We start from the raw sequence: 23,118 nt of genomic DNA, 5'->3' as shown, positions 1-23,118 counted from the left end.
TCGTGACTCCTTGGTTTCATGACAATGGGTCCTCGTCTACCATTCAAATGCACGGAGATTCGTCATCAACATATCATTGGGTTCAATACCAAAAGCAAAATATCTTTTTGGATAGAAATTCTAATAAAAAATGACACTAATATCTAGTTCTACAGGATAAAAATGTTTAAAAAAAACATAAAAAAGCATAAAAAGATTTTGCGTTGTGTACACGTTTCGATTTCCTGGGAGTAAACAATAAAATGCAGATCGGTCTTCGGATTTAACTACGTTCTACATAGTGAAACTGAAACTAGAACGAGACATACAAACCCTGTAACAAAATAAATTTCAGTTTGTTCAAATGACTTTTTTGGAGGGACTAATATCATCCGTACGTGTTTGAATCAGCAAAATTTATTTCATTCCATTTACGTTTATTCCAGATGTGATGTAAAAATACACGATGTATAGATTTACATTCGTGTGTATTTGCATTTATATGCAGCTTGTGCACACCCATGTATATTTACACAAGTGTGTAAAAATACATACGTTTGTAAAATTGTGCATGTAAATTGGGCTTTTGTTACAGTCACTTATTACATACTTTTATTGTTTTGTTTCGATTATTTTTTCCGACTGTGTGCTTTGCCTTAAATTTGAATGTAAGATGCATCGTTTTGTATGCTTCGGCGGCTTTTAATTTCTTAATGTTTTTTGCGTCAATTGTATATAACAATCATCTTTTATTTTTAGTGGCAGTGTAAAATCGATTTAGATGGCGCATACTCCAAGTAACTTTTATGTCTACTAGGGCTAGGATATGTCTTGCTTATAGATTGAAGTCGAACTGTCAAAAGTTATACGGTCGTCACCATATGCATGACCTGACCACAGTAGCTTGCTCCCACTTTCAAATATGCAGCTCAACTACATGTATAGTATATAAGCACGTTTATATACATGTAATAGTCGGGATGCACATAGTGAGAACAAACCCCTGTGACCTGACTGACCAAAGTTAAGCGATCATTTCGATATAGTAAGGGACCTCCTATTGTCAAAGATTTCCTTTCCATTCACTGGACTTGTTCATCAGTTGAGAATACAGTTGGTGTCTTGCATGGAGCGGGAACTTCTGATTACTCTGGCACATCTGAGTTCGTCCCGCTGTTTTTATTCGAGTCTAGGCTATTTGTTGTTCAGTAAGAACTTTTTGTTTTGCTTATTTTTGTAAGTTGTACTAGTTTTATTAGTCGTGTGTGTCCTTTAAATGTTTTCGGTGTTGTTTTGCCCCCCCCCCCCCCGATAGCACCTTTGGTATTACTTCTTCTTGGTCTGAAAGCCAAATTAATATCATTCTACTGCAGACTGGACATTCCGAAAGAATAAGGGTACTGGCGGTCCCTGTCAAATAAGGGTACTGACGGTCCCTGTCAAAAATAGTTTAAGTAACAAACAGTAAATTCTTATTTAATGACAATGAAAATTAAAGGTGGTACGTTATTACTCTTTATAAAACCCCATTTACATTTTGCTGTGAATCATTCATTTCGTCGAAAACAGTTTTTAATTTTAGCGTCGTTGTTTACCCAGTAATTGTTTTGCTTTATTCAAACAGGCAAGGTCTCCTGTGGCTTTACCGTTGGCCCAATGCAACAGGAAATTCGAATTAATCTCAGTTTCAAGATTGTGCAGTGCCTTGTGTGCTCCTCGGATATCATTTAGATAATACGAAGACAGACAATCAACAAAATGTAGCAATGTCAAGGAGTGAAAACTCGTCCACATGCCTTCTAAGAGATCAGCCCACACTGCGTAAAATCGTATTTCCAAGAGGTCTTGAAGATCAATATCTATTTGTGGATTAATTATATTCGAAACACCTGTCCGCCGTAGCTCGCGGCAGCTATGAAACTTTTCTGAAGTACAAAAATACGGTATATTCCTTTCTCTGATTTTGCTGAATGTTTCAATATTTTTGTGTACCCTAAGAAACGTTTCATGATCTTTAGGTTTCAAACGAGGTCTGATTTCTGCTGGTAATAAGTTAGAAACTGAACTGAAAATTAGCTCATTACTGTTGTAATGTTCTGTAAAATGGGAAATATATCCCCATTTAGGTTTTGTAATTACGTACGACTTAATTTCACATAGCGAATCCTTAACAGATTGAAATACGTCTAAGCAATGTCCGGCAACAGTTTTTGATTTTAGGTAGTTCCCATGGCAATGAAAGAGCAATGCAAGAGCTGACCACGCACACAAAGCATTGCAGCACGTTGCTGAAAGTAAAAGCGATTTACACGATGTATAATCTGAATAAATGTCTTTGTTTGTTTTATATGAACCAACACATGCATATTTTGTTACCTTGTCAACAATCAGACGTGCAAAATAGAAGAAAAGTAGTCTGATATTTTTTGAAGTGTTGAAACATCTCAAAATATGGAGAACAACTCTCATGCTGATAAGATATGCATGGTGTTTGAAACCAGCCAACAGGTTGGATTCATTTTGAATTTCAAAGTTAGAAAATGGGTCAAAATTATCAACGCCTACCACACGATTGCTTAGAAAAATGCTTTGCCATCCGATATCATTTATTTCTTTTAATGTAATAAGCAACTCGGTTTGTTGTTGGTCACTGAATCGACATTCAAAGAAATTAACATCAGAAATAAAATAATGCAAGCATGTTCTATATTCAACACAATACACGAGTCGCTTCAAGCAAGTTTCGAAGCAGCATAGCATGTTTTGTGGGGCCCAAAAAGTTGGGTCTTTCTCCTCAGCTAACCAAAACATAATCGTCTTAATGAAATATGAGCACAACAATTCTGGATGCTTAGGTTGAATGAGGTCTTTAAGTATGCACTTCATGGCAGCATAGCATAACATTTGCGTGTGCGTAAAGGAGTAAATAAGTAGTTTCTCGGCAACCGAAAACGATATTCTCCATTCTAAATCTTCATTTTTCGACTCTTTGCAGCCTTTTGGTACAAATAAAACACCATAATTTGTTACAGTTTTAATCAAATAATTACTGGGCCAACCGAATCTACTCCTGACAGGCCACTGTTGTGCTGGTTTTGTCCATTTATTACAACGGAGAGCGAAAGCCACGTCAAGAGTGTCATCAATTGTTGAAACACATGGGCCATGTAACTTGACATTTACTTCTCGATTTGAACTCATCATAAACTCTTTAAACTGCTTACATGAAACATATGACTCTTCACACATGAAGGCTATAGCATCCACAAGTCCACGGACGTTGTATACTCGCAGTTTTGTAAAACCCAATTTCGTGTTTTCGTTGTCCATTACTATTTTTACAATACAATCGTTACATCTATTTGCTTCCTCCTCCGTCTCAAAAACAGATACAAATGATCTTCCGACGCAAAACATGACATCAATGTCACTGTCTGCAAATTCTAATCCTTCTCCAAAACTTCCACTGCAAACCATCTGATTTAGTTCTGGATCCATTACGCTGTTGTAAAGTTTGGTCTTCATTTCATTGTTGTTTTGTCGAAGTAGAGTAATTTGTTTTGAACCAAAAACATTACTAAGTAGACGGTACATTTCCAATGACCACTCCTGTTCATTGTCTTTTGATATGCCTTCAAATAGAAAATTTAGTTAAATATTACAGTGAAACCTGTTTAAGGAGGTAGACCTAGGGTTAGGGACACAACTAATACAAATCATTAGAACGTTCGTATTCCACATTTTATGTAAGCATCAAAGTAACTTGGATTAATTTCATTCTGTTTCAGATGAAAGCTTCATAGGCTTTGGTGAAATTGAATATGATACAAACATATCACTGATTTCAAGAGCTATGTCTCTTACCCTAGTCTACCTCCTTCATCATCATCTTTCACTATGGGAGTAGACTCCGCAAGGAGTGTAGAACCTCCCGGAACTTGCCGTGCTATATACATGAAAATGGGGGTTCGGAAATTTAACGTTAAAAGACAAGTTCGCAATTCATTACAATTAGTGTTAAAATATATAGCATAAAAGTTAAACATGTTTGCATTATGTACAGTGGTTCGGTTTATTTTATTTTATTATTTAGATAGATAACGTCCTTCAAATTTTAACGAGAAGATACCACTTTTGAACGACTCTAGGGAAGGTGACATACAAATAGATTCTTGGAGATTGTTCCAATCTGTTATAGTGTTTGGTTAGAAGGAATACTTATATAAATCTTTGTTTGTATAAACTTGCCTAAATTTATATTGGCGTCTAGTGCGCCTATCTGATTGTGTGATCATATTATTTGTAACTTCCACTAACCCCCATTTATCTTATAAAGTAAAACAAGCCTTGCTTTTGTCTTGCGAGATTGAAGACTCTCCCAATTAAGAGTGTTTGTCATGCCAGTCACTGCACCTGGTGTTTTATTTGTGCAGTCATTGAAGACATACCTTGTGGCTTTTCTCTGAATCTGCTCAAGCTGAGCAATTTGGTGTGGTTTATATGGCTCCCAAAACTGGCGAGGAGTACTCCACGATCGGACGCACAAGTGATGTGTACGTAAGGCTTTTAACCTTCCGTATGCAGTGTTTCATATTTCTACGTAAAAAGCGTAAGTTTATTTTGTTAATATGTGGACCCCAATCGAGATCACTACTTAAAGTGACACCTAGATATTTGCTGTCTGGTATAGTCTCAAGTATATGGTTATGCAGTTTATATAGAAATAAATTGGTTTAGCTTTTTTAGAAATATTTATGACATAGCATTTTTCTGGATTGAATTTCATGTTCCATTCTGATTCCCACAGTTCAAGATTTGTGAAATCCTTTTGTAATTCATCAGATTCACTTATTTTATTTGTTATCCTGTATAATAAACAGTCTTCATCAAAAAGACGAGCTTTACTAGATACATGCTCTGGCAGATCGTTAATAAATAATAAAAATAGGGTAGGGCCCAATATGGTACCCTGTGGGACACCTGAATCTACAGATAATTTTGATAAGATTGAGTGCCATTTATGATGACCTGTAGTTGTCTGTTTGATAAAAAAAATCGTTTATTCAATTAAGATTATTATTTCTAATTCCACAATAGTTTAGGATATGTACTGAACACAAGTTATTAGTTGCGCTTCGCACGAGCGTGTACTTCTAAAGCCATGTTGACAATCACTTAAAATATTATTTATGTCTAGATGTTTCCTGATGTTACTTATTAGTATTTGTTCAAGGATCTTACAACAAATAGCTGTTAACTAATGCCTTTAGATAAAAATGGAAAACTGAACCTGAATAAACCAGACAACGTTTGAAGAATTTTTATGTCAGTTTCAATGCACGTTAAACCTTTGTAAACCAACTACCTTCTAAAACTAAACAAATCCTTCATGCAGCCTAAAGGGGATTCAGTTAGGCAAATGCACATACAGTACCACTTTGATCATTTGTTTAATGGTGAACAACCAGGATTCAAATTATAACATAATTGAATATAAAGAGGAACCAAATTGTGTGAGAAAGTATGAATTATTATTATTATAAACAAAGTTTATATAGCGCAAACACTAATAAAATTACTCTAGACGCTTTACATTACATAAATAAATATATAAAAGTACACACAAGCTCATATCCACACACGAGAATACCATTATACACCCACATACATACCGACACTCACAATTGCGCGCACAGTCGCATACCATCACATACACAACACCATAATCACCACCATACACACAAAAGATGTACAGTCACATACATGCATGCACACCCATATGTCATTCAATAAAATATAAAATATATTACACCAAAAATGAAACCAACGATAAAAATATGAACGTCATGAGAAATGGAGAATAAAAATACATAAAATTTACAAAAAATTATGAATGTCATGAGAATAAAAATATATATTTACAAAAAGCAGCAGTTAAAGTCTAAAATAATGAATAATTATCTAATATTTAAACCCACTAAATTAGAAACAAAAATGAAAATAAAATAATCATAGAAATGTTAAGTATTGTTAAGTAAAAGCAAACGATATCACAGTGTTCGTCAAACAAGAATTCAGTATAGTCATTCATATGCTAGCCTAAACAGGTGGGTTTTTATACGTTTCTTAAAAACCTCGAAAGACTGTTCGTTCTGTAGAGTTGACGGTAAACCATTCCAGATCTTTGCGGATGCCCTGTCAAAACGACGCTCCCCATATGTTTTTCGTCGCACTTGGTTCACTTGTCTGTGACTGTGAACGTAAGGTTCTTTGTGGCTCATGTCGTTTCACAAGGTCTTTAAGGTATTGAGGAGCACGTTCACGCAACGCCTTGAAAGTATACATCAATATTTTGTTGTTACATAGGTCTAAATTTCAAAGGTAACCAATGAAGCAATACAAGAACTGGTGTTATATGTTCGTATCGTCGTGTCTTTGCAATAAGGCGAGCATATGTAATCAAATATGTTGCAGCTTGATCAACAAAAACTGTTCTTAGATATGAAATATGTCCTGCTGCCATTGGCCCTGCCATTTCCAAACTCATAAATTATTGTACGCCGTCCTCGTTAAAGGTACGAGAATAAAATGTGATGTAAAATTTCACATTCAAAATATTTATTCCACGCTCTAAATCTCTAATTACATGTACACAAAAAATTATTACGCACTCAAAATGTTTGCTAAGCACTCAAAATATTTTATACAGCACTTGGTCTAGAAATTGATAAATCGTTCTGATAAATGAGAGGACGCACCCCAAAAGAACATAACCAACAAAAATGTTGTTTACATACTTAAAATTGTGCGCAATTTTAAAACGCAGAAATAACATATAATCATGTCTATGACTAGTTCAACATATCACCTTCTACGATTTATCGATTGCACCAATCGGAACTCCTCAGATTTTCTCGTTACTCAAAAGAAAAACTTCAGAGGCACTAGGCGGAAGAATCTGTCAGGAATTTGACCGATCCGATTCCAAAATCATAGTTAAATTGGTTGAGATTTTCACCATTACCTTTATTCTAAGCTCCTAACTTCGCGCCAAAATTTTTGAAAGAGTCATTGTTCTTTATTTCTAGTGATAGCTAACTATTTTAGCGCTACCTGGTGGATAAAGCTACTTTGATTACTATGATTACAATTCTGGCAATTTGTTCAAAAAGAAATTCTCCTTTCTGCATCCGGTTATAAGTTAGTGTAGCGGAAATGGCCGAGTACTTCCGATTGGGATTGAACCGGATGTATTGTATGAGATCAAATATATACGCACCAAGAAGGATGCATAGACCAAATATGGTATTTAGTCTATTAGGTAATATGATGAAGGTGAAACCTTTTAACGCTCCCGAAGAAACATTAATTAAAAACAATCCTGATAATTTTTGTCAGCTCTGACTTGATATATTATACTTATAATCTTCAAAGTTGGTAAATTTTGTATAAATGATATATGTCCGAAAGCACTATACCAATTGTCATGGTCTGATATGTCTATATTGGCCGAAATGTCCAGCATTCATAAGGAAATAATTGTTGTCATGGTTCAAAATGTCTTTGGATCGAATTGTCCGGCACTGGTAAACTTCATGGTTCTTATAATTTGCGAAACGTCTGAAAACATTTCAACATATCACCTACGATTTATCGATCGCTTACCCTACCGGTGCACCTGGTCCATGCTCCCAGTTTTTAGGGGAGTCCGAGTTGCTCATTTACTTTTGTTACTTTGTATGTATGATTTTAGTTACTTTATGTTTTTTGTTGTGTATGTCTGTTTTCCATGTCTGGTCTTTGTCCCTGGATTACATTCTTTTGATTACCGCTATAACCTTGGTTCCCTTGATTACTCTTTTATTCAATTTAGTTTCGCTTCATTCTGTTTCTATTTGTATCGTTCAATTATGTTTTTATTACGATTTGATTCATTTTATCAAATTGTTTCGTTTTGATTCTTTCTTTTGTCGATTATTTTCGTTTCGTGTTCGTTTCGTGTTCGTTTCGCAATTTTCATGAAATTTCACAGTTTTAAGACGGTATGCATGCACAAACCTTATAGTTGATGGTACATGGCAAGGATAAGGTCACCTTTTGGTTATTTTTGGCAAAGAAATTATGTCCACACCCAAACAACAACTTTATTATTGGTGAACACATTCATTATTACATAGTTTATCATGTGTGAAAATATACAGTTGTTCTTTGGTGTGGAGGTATTTTTGTGGATGTAAATATGTCCGAATAAAAAACAACCAAAATATACCATTCTTGACTATTTATGTTAAATGACGTCAAATTTGTTGCACCATTTGAACATCATTTAAACACCTCGTTTAAAACAAGTTGGCGCATTTCTCATCACAAATGCATCTTTTCTCGAAGTTGAATGATTGTCTTCGCTCCAACGATCTATACATACTCCCGAGATAATTCGCATCTATTTTTAGAGCTTCGGAGTTCCGTTTTAAATCTTCCATTGTCTTTGTTAAAACAATATAGACAACATAGAATAGAAAAGGATGGTTACATTTAACTCACTCAATGAGGCATTTGTAATCGGACCAATATTTTATTAAGTGCTGTTAGCAGTCAGCAGTTAATAAAACACAGGTTCGCAGTAACTCATAAATCATATTCTATTAGGGACGGGTACCTTTACAATGCGAAACGAAATCGAAACGAAATAATTCGAAGCAAAACAAAATCATTCGAATCGATACGAAATCTATAAATTGCGAAACGAAACTGTAAAGTGCGAAACGAAAGGGATAAAATTAATGTACGTGAATTGTAGCTATATGCACACATATGTACTTGAAATAAATCTTTAGATATATACAACGATAAATATTCAAAACGGATTAACCAAGATTAACGTATGCATATGTATGTATGTAAGAATGTACTAGGTCTCAGTATCGTATTAATTTTCCCATAGACTTCTATAGTGAAGTGCATATTTTTAGGATTTTTTAAAAAATATGTAAATTGATTCAATAAAACTTTCACTTATGTAGCATTTCTAAGGACATGTGAAAAAATAATTTCCCGCAAAGAAAATAGGGTGAGTCCACGAAGATTGGACAGAAAAGTAGTCTTGAACTATAAATAGCCATTTTCCCTACTTTCACTTTCGTTTTGCACTCACCAAACCAACCTTTTCAGTGGAACATTTTTATGATATTATGTTAGATTTTCTTTTAAAAAAGTTCTTCATCTTACAGTGTGATGTTTGCTCTATTTTTTAAGTCATTGTTCATGTCTTTTGACAAAACATTAGTTTGTAGAGAGGCAAAAAGAAAATGCACTATATTTTTATGGCATCCATGTTTTGACGTACACCCGCTCAGGGATATGCAATACGATACTGGTACCTATTACTAATAAACATTTCAATATAATCCTAAAAGTTGTTGTTTTTCTGCTAGAGTATTCATTTCCATACTGAAAATTCAGAATATCATTGCCCTGCTACAAACATGAGTTTTCTATTAAAATTCTTATATAGGTACCCTATTCCAGGCATAAGACTAATATCTCAATGTTAGCCAGAAAATATTACTTTTGATAAAAAGCTGCTGTATTAATCAAACTAAGCAACTTTGTGGTTTATTCTGACATGGTAGATACATGAGCTGTACTATGAGTTCTAAATCATTATTTAATCCCCACTTGTGAGTTCCATATATGGAAATATTAATATCCGAACCTCCTTTTTTGTCTTTAACTCAAGGGAGCCTCTTGTTTAAAGTAAAGTATAATGACCGGTACAACCAACTGTTTTAAACTATAGATATGGTCATTTCAATTATAATAAATCCAGAAAAAATTATACCAATATCATAGTTTTAAAAAAATATAGCTTTTCATATGCAGAAAATACAGATTTTAAGCCATTTTGGTACCCCAGGCAGATACAAATGGACCTCAATGTGACAGGAAAAGGACTTTTTCTTTAAAACAGATAGCTATGATGCAAGAAATATAGTTTACTGGTATAAATATTATAATAACAATTGTCTGCTTTAGATACTTTTTGAAAAAATTCAGTTTTTATATGAAAAAACACCATTATTTTTCTTGCCGCATTAGAATCTGTCCATTTGAACCACTGAAAAAAGTCCACTAAAAAATTGGCTGATGACTTTTGTGACATTTCTGTGTTTAAATCAACCACACAGTTATATGGCAACTCATTTTAGCTATTTATTTGAAAGAAAAACAAAAAATAAAAAAAATATTCATTTTTTCATATATAAGAGGCAATGTATGGAAAATGACTATTTTCAAGTCCTAACCACATACTTAAAATGTGTTGTAACTTGAAAACTATCCTTTATGCAGGAGTATTACTTGCTTTAGGTTACCTGAATATAGATATGCTCATCATAAATAGTCAAGATAATAATTTTATTGAACTGATATCCTACAAATTCATGAAAACAAAATGCATTTCCAAATTTGGTAAAAATTAACTATAAATGCAAAAAACCAGAGCTACCATAAAAAATCAGGTTCAAAAGTTGGCTAATTCATCTTAAAAGTGTTACCTGTATTGGGGTACTACTTTTTCAGCTGGTAAAGACCACTTGCTGAATATCCAACTTTACTTGAAAAACTGGCTTACTAGGTCTCAGTATCGTATTAATTTTCCCATAGACTTCTATAGTGAAGTGCATATTTTTAGGATTTTTTAAAAAATATGTAAATTGATTCAATAAAACTTTCACTTATGTAGCATTTCTAAGGACATGTGAAAAAATAATTTCCCGCAAAGAAAATAGGGTGAGTCCACGAAGATTGGACAGAAAAGTAGTCTTGAACTATAAATAGCCACTTTCCCTACTTTCACTTTCGTTTTGCACTCACCAAACCAACCTTTTCAGTGGAACATTTTTATGATATTATGTTAGATTTTCTTTTAAAAAAGTTCTTCATCTTACAGTGTGATGTTTGCTCTATTTTTTTAAGTCATTGTTCATGTCTTTTGACAAAACATTAGTTTGTAGAGAGGCAAAAAGAAAATGCACTATATTTTTATGGCATCCATGTTTTGACGTACACCCGCTCAGGGATATGCAATACGATACTGGTACCACTACTCTTATTCGTGTCCATAGCAGAGTGAATGTCTTCTTCAATGTAGCACCCGGGACAGAGCTAAAAGCCTCCTTTTTACAACTTTAAAACCAAATTATGTACAGGTTAAAAACATGGCCTCTTGCTGTCGATGCCTGGTGGGAGTCAGTTATGGTGTTGGTTAGCTGCCCATTGAACGCCTCGGTGGCACTGGCATATCTGGCACTGACTGGAAGGCTGTTCCAGTTCCTGATGGTTCTGGAAAGAACGAGAATTTGTAGGTGTCTCGGTTGGTGTGCAATTATCTATAGTTGCTGTTTCCCCGAGTTATGGTATATTACCGTGGAATTTGGTTAGTTACTGGATTAAATATTGGAGCATCATTGAATAATGATATGGAATTTACACTCTAAATGAGAAAAAAAAAGAAAAGGAAGGAGACATTCACTCTGCTATAGACACGAATAAGAGTAGTACATTCTTACATACATACATACATATACATACGTTAATCTTGGTTAATCCTTTTTGAATATTTATCGCTGTATACATCTAAAGATTTATTTCAAGTACATATGTGTGTATATAGCTACAATTCACGTACATTAATTTTCTCTGTTTCGTTTCGCATTTTACAGTTTCATTTCGCACTTTATAGTTTCGTTTTGCAATTTATCGATTTCGTTTCGTTTCGAATTGTTTCGTTTCGCATTTTATAGGTACCATTACGGACCGGCTTAGTGCCAGTCCGTAATCAATATTAAAGATTTATGCGTGTAAAAAAATCGCCAAGTTTTGAGTGTGCAATTCCGATTTTTGAGTGTGCCCTTTCATTTTTCTGCACAATTTAGCAAATTCTGGTGCATATATGAAATCACAGTGCAAAATACAAATTTTGAGTGTGAAATAAGACTTTTAATTTTGAGTGTGTAATTTTAAATCGCATTTTATTCCCATACTTTTCCAGTGGAATCCGAGTCGCTCATTTACTTTTGCTGCCTTGTACGTATTATTTTGGTTATGTTTATTTTCTTTGTTGTGTGTGTCTGTTTTCCCTTTCTGATCTTTGTCACTAAATCTTATTCTTTTGATTTCTGCTAGAATCTTGCTTTCTTTGATTATACTCTTTGTCGAGAACGGCATACCATAACAAAGGGATCAACCAGATGGCACAATATTCCTGTTCTTTCTAATAACGAAATATCCACCTTGTCAACCTTGAGAAAATTAAAATAAGGTGAAATGACGGTTTCGACCAACCCATTGAAGGACATGACTACTCTGAGCTTACTTAACCGCTCATTGCTGTCAATAAAATATATTTCAAAGAATTACAATTGGCTAATTTCGTTTGACCACAAACCACTGGTATATTCACGCCGCAATGGGAGAGGGAGGTTTAGCGCTCTGTAAAACCTAGATTTAACCCAACATTTCGTTTGAAATGCTTGTACCAAGTCATGACCATTGCAGTACCAACTGCTCCGGTGGGGCAATAACTATTCTGTCAGATTTATTTTGGACTTTGATTATGGATCGGATTAGTGTTTGGTAATGCTGTTGTTACTCTTATTGACTAACCCTAGGGACTATAGCTCAGCATTTATACAAAGTTTACGTCACTTACCTTAGGGACCTAGCTCAGCATTTATACCATGATTACGTCACTTACCCTAGGGACCTAGCTCAGCATTTATACAATGTTTACGTCACTTACCTTAGGGACCTAGCTCAGCATTTATACCATGTTTACGTCACTTATCCTAGGGACCTAGCTCAGCATTTATACCATGATTACGTCACTTACCCTAGGGACCTAGCTCAGCATTTATACTATGATTACGTCACTTATCCTAGCGACCTAGCTCAGTATTATACCATGTTTACGTCACTTACCCTAGGAACATTAGCTCAGCATTTATATCATGTTTACGTCACTTACCCTAGGAACATTAGCATTTATATCATGTTTACGTCACTTACCCTAGGAACATTAGCATTTATATCATGTTTACGTCACTTACCCTAGGAACATTAGCATTTATATCATGTTTACGTCACTTACCCTAGGGACCTAGCTCAGCATTTATATCATGTTTACGTCACTTACCCTAGGGACCTAGCTCAGCATTTATACCATGATTACGTCACTTACCCTAGGGACCTAGCTCAGCATTTATACAATGTTTACGTCACTTACCCTAGGAACATTAGCTCAGCATTTATATCATGTTTACGTCACTTACCCTAGGGACCTAGCTCAGCATTTATATCATGTTTACGTCACTTACCCTAGGGACCTAGCTCAGCATTTATACAATGTTTACGTCACTTACCCTAGGAACATTAGCTCAGCATTTATATCATGTTTACGTCACTTACCCTAGGAACATTAGCTCAGCATTTATATCATGTTTACGTCACTTACCCTAGGAACATTAGCTCAGCATTTATATCATGTTTACGTCACTTACCCTAGAAACATTAGCTCAGCATTTATACCATGATTACGTCACTTACCCTAGGGACCTAGCTCAGCATTTATACCATGTTTACGTCACATGCCCTAGGGACCTAGCTCAGTATTTATATCATGTTTACGTCACATGCAGTCAATCTCAATTAAACCATGCATTAAACTTCACAAAATGTAGAAATTATAATTTCTTGGTAGACATATGGTTGATTTGTATTTTAGACCTTCAATACCTCACTGATTTAGGGATCAACAATTTGATTTTTTTTTTTTTTTTTGGAGGGGGGTAGGATAATTTTTTTCGTCCTGGATATTTATGTTTTGTAGTTTCCTGACTTTTTATTTTTGATTCCAGCCTGTCCTGGATTTTTTTCATGATATATACAAATATGACAAATTAATTGTTTACAAAAAACTTATTCTGATTTTTTTTTCAACAGATGCATCCTGCCTTTTTTTACCAAATGCTACCACCCTTCCTTTTTTCAAATTTAATCCTACAACATAAAAATAAAATGATTGCTCCCTTATATTTAAAATTTAATCAACATAATCTGTGCTTGGCATAATTATGATTAATCATTCTGTTGGTTAATTCATTTTTGATATGCGGTTCAAATTTCGTTTTTTTAATATTTATTATTATGTTAGTATATTCAAATGAAGATATTATTAATGAAATAGTTGGAATAATTGTACTTTACGAACCCAAGTATATGTGATAACATATCCGATACATGGAGATATTTTCCGGAATGGAAGACATGTGACTGTGAAAACCATCCATTGAAAACTTATTTTCGTTCTCTTTTGGAATTCACGATTCGGATGACCATATAATTTTTTATAGATATATGTACACAATGTATGGGTTATGTGATTTACTCAGTAATTATGTAATGAATTCTGATCTCAACCATGAACCAGGAGAATTTCACCCAAAGCAATTTCATCCTTTGCGTTATCACACTGTAGACCTGTATATAAATAAAAACTATTACATGACCAACCTGACATAGTCTGATCCTAACTTCTCAACAGGAACTGTATGAAACTTATATCTTTGTCCAGTGTGTACAGAGAGGCACGTTGACAAATATCTAAATCAAGCCACAGTTTGTGAGATGCATGTACGTTCACTTTCCGATTAAACATGTGTTTATCTGACAATCAGGGAAATAAACACTTTTTATTGTATGTCAATTCTTATAGAATCACTTTCACACGTTACAGGAAACTTTTATCTTCTGCAGCATTTGTCATAGCTAAATATAACTCCAATGTCTCAGCATCATTCAGCTTTATCTGACTGGACCTACCTTAACAGAGGATAGTTTTTTTTTTTTTTTTTTTTTTTTTTTTTTTTAATGCCCACTTGATACTTCCGCAATGTAAGCAGATAACAATTTAACAATTAATTTTCAAACATTTCTCCTCTCATACCGTACTACGTAATTAGAACAGAATTGTTACAAAAGGCTTTAGGAGGGGCGAATACCAGTGTTTTGCAAATACCCCTAAAACCAAACCATTAGGTTTAGACAAATTCTGACATAGATAAATTAGTATTCGGCAACACAAACTCTATCCATGGCGAAATTTCCATATATTCCATGTGGAAGTTATTGCCCTTTTTGCCGTTTTTTGTTTGTTTGTTATTTTTTTTATTATTATTTATTATTTAATTTTTTGTTCTTTTAATCTAATATGTTCTTCTCTGAAACTATAAAATATTCAAGTATGTTTCTTCTATTGTGCGTAGATGTAGAAATTATTTTCCGTCGACAACATGGCTGTCGTTACTAAAAATATATCATCGGGGTAAACAGCAGTTTTCTTTTGCAGTAGTAATCAAGAAAAAGAATGTAGTTCAAGAACAGAATGAAATAACCAAAATAATACATACAAAGTAACAAAAGTAAATGAGCAACTCAGATTCCACCAAAAACTTCAAATATGGCAAAAAAATGTTTAGTTTTGACTTGGGTGAAAATATTAAGCATGATGTTACATGTATCAGATTTTTTTTTGTTGGCATCATAGCCCTTTTTGTAATTTGTTTTGCTTTTTTAATGTTTTCATTATGAAAGATCGACACCTCTGAAATCTCAAGTGCTAATGTTTTGAAATTTAATAGAGTTTTGGACCTCAATGCTTTTTACAAATGATTACTGTTATAGTTGTTGTTTGGCCCAGATAGCAGAAAATAGCAGAAATGATACAAGTATAGAGACCCCTTTTATTTATGAACAAAATGATACGACAAAATAATATCAATTCTATAGGTAAGAGATTTAGGCTCCTTGGGGCCTCTAGTTATACTGAAAGAGAGGGTGAATCGTATATATATTCTTCTTAACTTCGTTCAAATGTCTTCTGGTAATCATGATCATTGATAATTTCGTAATTTCTAAGCATTACTTTCTCAAAGTGCAAACAGCAGATGTTTTACCTGATTCTTACATAGAATAGTTTCTCTGAAGCGTTATCACATCAAAGCTTTATCCGATAAAACTCAAGTCAAAGGACTTTGAGCTTTTAAATTATCTGATGTTGAGCAGGAATTCCTCTTTATTCTTGTGTTTTAATTGTAGAATCACTTTCACATCATAAAGCCGGACACAGTTTTCTAGTCAATTTCCAATTGCGTTAAATAATAAATAGGTTGCCTCTAATTGTTTGTTTGTTGGAGTTTAACGTCCGAGCAGCAATATTTCAGCTATATTCAGACGATGAACATGAAATTGATGATAAAATGAACATGAAATGATGCTGAAATGAGAAAGGGATGGGACACAAGGACAATGGGGTCGACAAATTTTGATTGCCACTGGAAATAGGGAGAGGTGGGTAGGGTCGGGCAATTTAGCCTCCTGTGGCGGAGCCCTATGGTTCCTACTCCGGGAGAATACCACAGTAGGGTTCTTTATTTAACGTGCGAGGAACGTGGTATCTTTCCCAACACGGTGCGCCACTATGGTGTGCGGTCAGGTTTTCCATATTATAGCCTGACAACCCCAGCATGTAACACACCAGGGGTACCCCATTCCACCACATGGGGCACACATCCCAGTTGCTCTGTGGGCAGAACGCCCTAGCCCCCGGCTAGGGTTCTGAGCACTATTTAGTCGCCTTTTCCGACAAGCTTAGCGCTGCTGCAGACCTATTCTTTTAACACCCGGGCCTGCACGGGCCGGTTGCAGCTAATGCTTAGCGGCCTTTTGCGCCAATTTCATATTTTTAGAAGTATCATTTGCGCCACAAACTTCTTTCTGATTTTTTAAATTGCGTTAGAATGGGGAAATCATTTGCACCAGCCAATTTACATGTAACTTTAACATATTCACCATATTCATTATCGGTATTTCAGTGAATATACTCATGTATCGTGTGGGTGTATGAATAATGAATGCTAAGTGGCGGTCGAGAGAAATGTTCCAACTATAACTTGATATAATGTTATTTAATAAAGATTAGTAAGTGCAGTCACATGGTAGAGATTTGTGGTTTATCAAAAAAGTGTTCACAAATCAGTTTTCAATGACATTAACCCACCCAGTTCAGATACTGCCAGTCCCAAGCCGGGATAAAAGATGAGGGAAGTCATAATAATTGTCTTCAATTTTACAATATTGCATTTAAGTGGTACATAATTGGTGCAAATGAGTACACGTTTTTTTGTAAAAGTAAGGGCGAAATTGATACAAATGCGCAAAAGGACGCTAAATTGGCGCAATCCCTTAGTAATTATGACAACCGACAAAAATCAAGTCCTAGGGCGGATCCAGAAAAGTATATAAACTTGTGCTGAGAAAATATTAAAAGAGTTTAAAACTCATGGAACTCCTAGAATCCGGCACCAGTGAAATCTTAAAATTTATTCCAAATCAAATTATGCTACACTTTGATGTGTCACTAGGGGCGGATCTAGGATATTTCAGGTTAGGGGCGCAAATAAAATTGAAGACAGAGCAGAGCGAGGCATGGAAATCGGGGAAAGTGGGTAGATTCGTGAAGAATCCATATTTCATGCAAAAAAAAGACCCAATTTAAGGGGCGAACCTATGAATCCCAGCCTGATTACTGGTAATCTTTCCACCAAAATAATTATAAACTATTTTCTCCAATGCACTTACTTTTAATTTATTATAGCAGAAGGTGAATTGATGTAAATTAATGTTATATCCTTTCTCCTTTCAAGATTCCCTCTTTTTTCAAAATATTAAACCATTACTCTCCAATAAATAAGTGTCCCTATTAAAGTAGAACTATTGTACATACATTTAACCTTTAACCCCATTATTTGTCAAATTTAATTGAAACAGTACCTCGATCGGGCTATCAGATTTCAGCTACTAACGGGGTTGAAATTTAACAATAAACTTGTACGATACGTCCGATGGCAATAAAATTTGCCTTCAACACTTTGTTAATTTATAGGTTTCTTGTGGTTATTCCAAAAAGATATCTATCTTAACTGAATTGTCACATTTCTAAATAGATAAATACTTGAACAACAAGTCGTGAATCTAGTTTGTTGCCACGACCAACAATAATTGTGCAATCCGACTTAGCATGTTGGACTAAGTAGGGTCTAATCGTTTGACCAATCGTTCGTTCGTTGAAATGCAAACAAAAAATATATTTGCCAGGTGCCATAGAACTATTACAAATCAATCAATCATTTTTTAATTCCATGAATTTTTTCTACTTAGTTTTATGGCCATATACATCTCAAATTATAAGTTATAATATATTTTACCATATTTAAATTAGGTAGATATTCACTTGAACTTGGTATTAAACTAAAGATGCTAAATTTTTGGTGTAAACCTGTACACAATGACAAAAACTATCTGGGAAATTGTATCAATTAACTTTACAGCTACAAGAAACGGAAACTGTAAATCAAAATGGTTATCTTTTATTAAGCCAATTTTTGATGACTGTTGTTTTAATGAGATGTGGAATGTCCAAAAAAACCTGCATGTAAATTTTGTAAAGACAATCATAAAACGAAGTCTTCAACATCAGTTCATACAGAAATAGTTTGGGAATATGAATATTTCATCGCGGAGGAATTTTATTCAAATTTCAAGACTGAGTTTAAACTTGAGTCATACTTACTTAGACTAAATCGTGCACGGTGGATCACTATCTGTAAGTTACGTACATGTAACATAAAATTTCCGATCGAAACCGGTAGATGGCGAAATATTCCGGGAAATGGTAGAATTTGTTATTTATGTATGACTGGTCTTGGGGACGAATTCCATAATATGTCTTTGCACTGATGATGATATTGTAAGTTTACTTAAAAAGATTGCTCCCGAATATTACTATATTAATCCGCCCATTACTTAAGTGTATACAATGTTAAAATATAGTAATACTAATGTACTCACCAGATTGTCTTAATATATTCATCCAGAAAATTGAAAAAATAATTATTCGGTAGCATCATATTTACATTATATTTGTTTGCATCCACGTGTTAATTATTATGATACACATATTTAAATTACCTGGACAATGTTATTGAATTTAAGTTGATAGTGTCGCACTCGATTTGTATGCTACCTCTGTATTTATAAATAATGGTATTTAGCCCCTGTTACGCAATAATTGCGGCTGTGAGTTTGCTAATAAACAGTTGTATACTAATACCAATCATATGAATATTGCAAATGTCGGCGCATGTATGCTGCACACCAGATCTCACCTGCTGTACCATAGGACGTTGGTTGCTGTCGCCTATGGAGTCGCATGGATGGACCATTTGTTAAGGCAAACCTAGAGAGTTCTGATGATTTGCATTTGCATATGTAGATTTATAAAGGTTACAATACATTCTCTCAAAATCAGAAGCTGATTATAAAAGGCATCCGTCGCGATCCTTTAGTTCAATCAAGCCGAACCAAAAGTTGACTGTTCCCTAAAGATCAAAGTTTTTCAAATGAAGTTTTTAAAAAAAAAAAGCTGTTAAAAGATCGCGGACAACAGGCGAAGAGACCCATAAAATGATGGGATGAATTCACATTGGCCAAATCAATAAATGAGGATTATTAATAAATGCAACGCTGACTTGTTAATATGTTCTGTAATCTGCAATCGGTTTAGTTGTAATCGGTACATGTAGATCCATCTAAGTATTGCTTTACACAGTTAATAGCTGTTCTACTTTAGACACAGGAGGATATTTTTTTGTTGTCCATTGATAATGATTGGGGGTTTTTGCGGTTTTGACTATCCATACGGATCTTGCACGACCGCCCCTTACGGGGATTCTGTTAGCAAATGTCCGTTAGTAGTTGGAGGTAGCGGAGCCCAGCCTTCGGGATACTCGACCGAAGAACTCAGAGTATGTCCTACTAGCGGCTGGGCTGCTCTGTTGGGTCCGAGAGCGTTTCCCCATGCACTCAAATTACATGTATTTGGGAGTACGTCAACGTGTAGAGTCGTTGTCCATCGATCAGTCATATATCTATATATATATACCATATATACTGAATATTACATGTCAAAATCTGTATCATAAAATAAAATATTTGTCATATATACTAGATAAAATATGGAATAGACTACAGAGTTCATGTCGACCATACTAAGAAAATACCAAACATGATTACATATAATAATCACTTATTGTACTTACATGTACATGTAATAAGCATAATAATAATTATATATCTTATTTAAACATGCACGTGTGTATACTATTGTTATTGTTAATGTCATATAATTATAATTGTTTATAAATTTTCATGTCTTTGGAGGGCCCTTAATGGGAAAATAAATATTTTTCTTCTTCATGTACCCATATTTTTTTTTCAAAATTATAGACATTTCACATATACATTAAAGGCCTGCAGTTTATTATAGTAACATTATGCATACAGTACAATATTTGCTCAATTATTTGGCACATTGCATGGGCAATAAAAATGATAAGAGCTAGACACATTGTAGCTAGACCAATGGTTACAATGCAATAACGTTTGTAACGATGTATAAAAGAAGGTCTTCAGTTCTCCTTTGTCATCTGTAGGCAGCTCCTCTCTTTTGCATAAACCCGTAACAACATCTAGGAGTTTTAAATGAGTGTTCTTCTGTGTGGTCTATATACCTATCAATACCACACAGTTGACAAATCCAAAGTTCATACTTTTTGGCCAGTCTTTTTATATCGTCCTTCGCCTCGATTGGAGTTTCCTGACCTTGTTTTCCGTTTTCGAAGAAAACTCTTCCTAGTAGAGACTGCACGTATGCAATATTGGAATTCCCCTTCATGTAGGAGAAATCAGAGGGGAGTACCACTTCCGGAATGTACGACGCCATGTCTTTCTGAAATCTACGCAATGATATCAACATAGAAGTATCATTTTTAGACTTAAGCGCCTTGTTGATGTGAGATTCTAACTGAATTCCTCTCTCTAGTTGACGCTTAAGTTTATCAACAGCGCCAGTAACTTTCTGTAATTCTTCGGACTCTTTTTCGCGGAGTTCCCTTATCATGTCAGCAATAGTCTTATCAATTTCTGTCTTAATTTTTACACCCTCGCTTTCGATTTCTTTAATCGTTTTATAAACTTTTTGTCTATAAGAATGAAGACTTGATTCCATACTATCGACGCTTTTTCTCGCGCCATCCAGCTTACGGATATACACTTCCCATGTTGATGCAAGTAATTTCTTCCTTTTTGCCACCGTTTCTGTAATATCGGACATATTGTGCCCCTTGTGTGACGTAAATATGCACACTTTACAACATGGCTCTTCGCACCTGTCGCAAAAGTATAGATAATCCTCATTGTGTTGCTCGCATATCGGAACCTCAAAATCTTTCCGGAAGGCGTCTACCTTTTTAAATGTATGGTGGCGATTTGATTTAGTCCTCATGTGTAACATTTTGCAACTTTGACAAAAATACTGTTCGCATTCATTGCAATAGTCTTTAACTTTATGTTCTCGACATATATCACAAGTATTGGAAGACCTATATGCCATTTTTGAAGACATTTCGATTATTGCGTCTTTCTTTCCAATATAATACAAAATATTGTAACATTTAATGTTCCAAAATAAGCTAGCAGATGTTAACACCAGTTAAGTTTTTAAAAAAAGATATCAACACCATTGATCATAGAACATAGGGGGCTTAGTATTGTAAAGTTACATTGATCAAACGCTGATTGTAATTCTTTTTAATAAGTAATTTAAACGCGTGTTTGAATGATGAGACAGCAATGTTGTAATCTGTATTGACATAATTATAAATGTATCTTTTTGATTGATTGGTTGATCATAGTTTGTCGTTTAATGTCAATATGCAAAAATGTCATGAACATTGGCGGATCCAGAGAATCACCTAGGGGCCCACCAGGGGGCCACAAAAAAAGTCCTTTATAAACACAGTTTTAATGCATGCATTTGAACACAAATATTCGTTATTATCATTAATTTTTTAAAAAATTGATAAGGAGGCCCAGGCCCCCGCCTTCCCACTTGGATCCCCCTATGGAGAATATTGGGACCTTGCCTAAGCCCTTGTACATGTACAATTGGCACTATTATAATTGAAGATGGATCTTGAAACGTTTAAGTTCTTTAGTTACATGTAAATCAATACACAGTCCGCTAGACCCGTAAATTTACAGCCACGGACTACATAGTAGTAATATAAAGTCCCTGTTACGGTGTACATATTATGTATAAAAATGTCTGTTGCATGTGCTTAAAACATTCCCAGTAATGTTAGTTCGCTAGCTAAATACAATTTTCGGTATTGCGATATTCAATAGCGCCAAAACACTGATATGACCAGTGTCATTCATTGATTAATAAAATAGTTACAGTAACTGTAACATAATAAGACTTAGTACTTGAGTAGCTCATCTTAGAGAGGCCGTTTTTACATTGGTTTCTAACCATCAGTATCAGCGTATTTTGTTTTGTTTTGTTTTATTTTATTTTTTGCTTGTTTGTAAACACTAATTCTTTTCTTTTAACTTTAATTACTTGCTGCACAACGTTTAAGTGTACATGCGACCTAAAAGAGGCCAAAGACCGATTTACCCTTAGCAAAATGAATAAGCTGAAAAATATCTGCTTCCTTATAAGTAGTATTGTAATGTGTATCTCGCGGAGTTATATGCATACACAATATATAATCTATGTTCGTACCAGGTGAACTGGATGTGTTAAGAACAGTGATATCAACGTTATTGAATGACTCGGTCATATAGGCTAAAAACCACTAATTCCACTTCCCATAGGCTTCTATGCTAATTTCACAATATTCAATGGCTTCTCTGGACTTTACCTTAACTTTAACCTGCAGAGGACTATATATCAGCATGATTCTACATATGTCAGCTCACAATCCTCAGAATGGCATGTGGGGTTAGCAGACTTGCAGTGCAGTACTGGTCACCGGAAGTGAAGGGTCTATAAATAGCATGGAAAATCCCAGTGTTTTCACAAGATAGGGGTATATTTAAAAATCATTATGGAGATTAGGCTTCACATCACAAGAAGCAAAATGCACCTATAAAATGTACAGAAATGTTTTTCCTTTC

General features: G+C 34.6%; 2 protein-coding genes across 2 annotated transcripts; both read right to left on the bottom strand.

The window, feature by feature from the left end:
• Nucleotides 1-1,461: 1,461 nt before the first annotated feature.
• Nucleotides 1,462-15,005, bottom strand: LOC148598690 (uncharacterized). The gene is made up of 2 exons (XM_088561245.1): nt 14,551-15,005; nt 1,462-3,611 (listed from the first exon to the last, which is right to left on the bottom strand). The coding sequence occupies exons 1-2, from the start codon at nt 14,555-14,557 to the stop codon at nt 1,558-1,560; spliced, it is 2,061 nt and encodes a 686-aa protein (XP_088417371.1). The 5' UTR covers nt 14,558-15,005; the 3' UTR covers nt 1,462-1,557.
• Nucleotides 15,006-20,394: 5,389 nt separating this feature from the next.
• LOC148598689 (transcription intermediary factor 1-beta-like) lies at nt 20,395-21,640 on the bottom strand. Its single transcript, XM_088562152.1, has one exon. It carries the CDS (start codon nt 21,557-21,559, stop codon nt 20,579-20,581), a length of 981 nt encoding a protein of 326 aa, XP_088418278.1. The 5' UTR covers nt 21,560-21,640; the 3' UTR covers nt 20,395-20,578.
• Nucleotides 21,641-23,118: the final 1,478 nt, after the last annotated feature.

This window comes from Perna viridis, chromosome 14 (assembly GCF_037379345.1).
Source record: "Perna viridis isolate PV_CMFRI_1.1 ecotype Kerala chromosome 14, ASM3737934v1, whole genome shotgun sequence".
Classification (NCBI taxonomy): Eukaryota; Metazoa; Mollusca; class Bivalvia; order Mytilida; family Mytilidae; genus Perna; species Perna viridis.
Note: the sequence above shows the minus strand (reverse complement) of the source record. Positions and strands in the feature narration are given on the sequence as shown.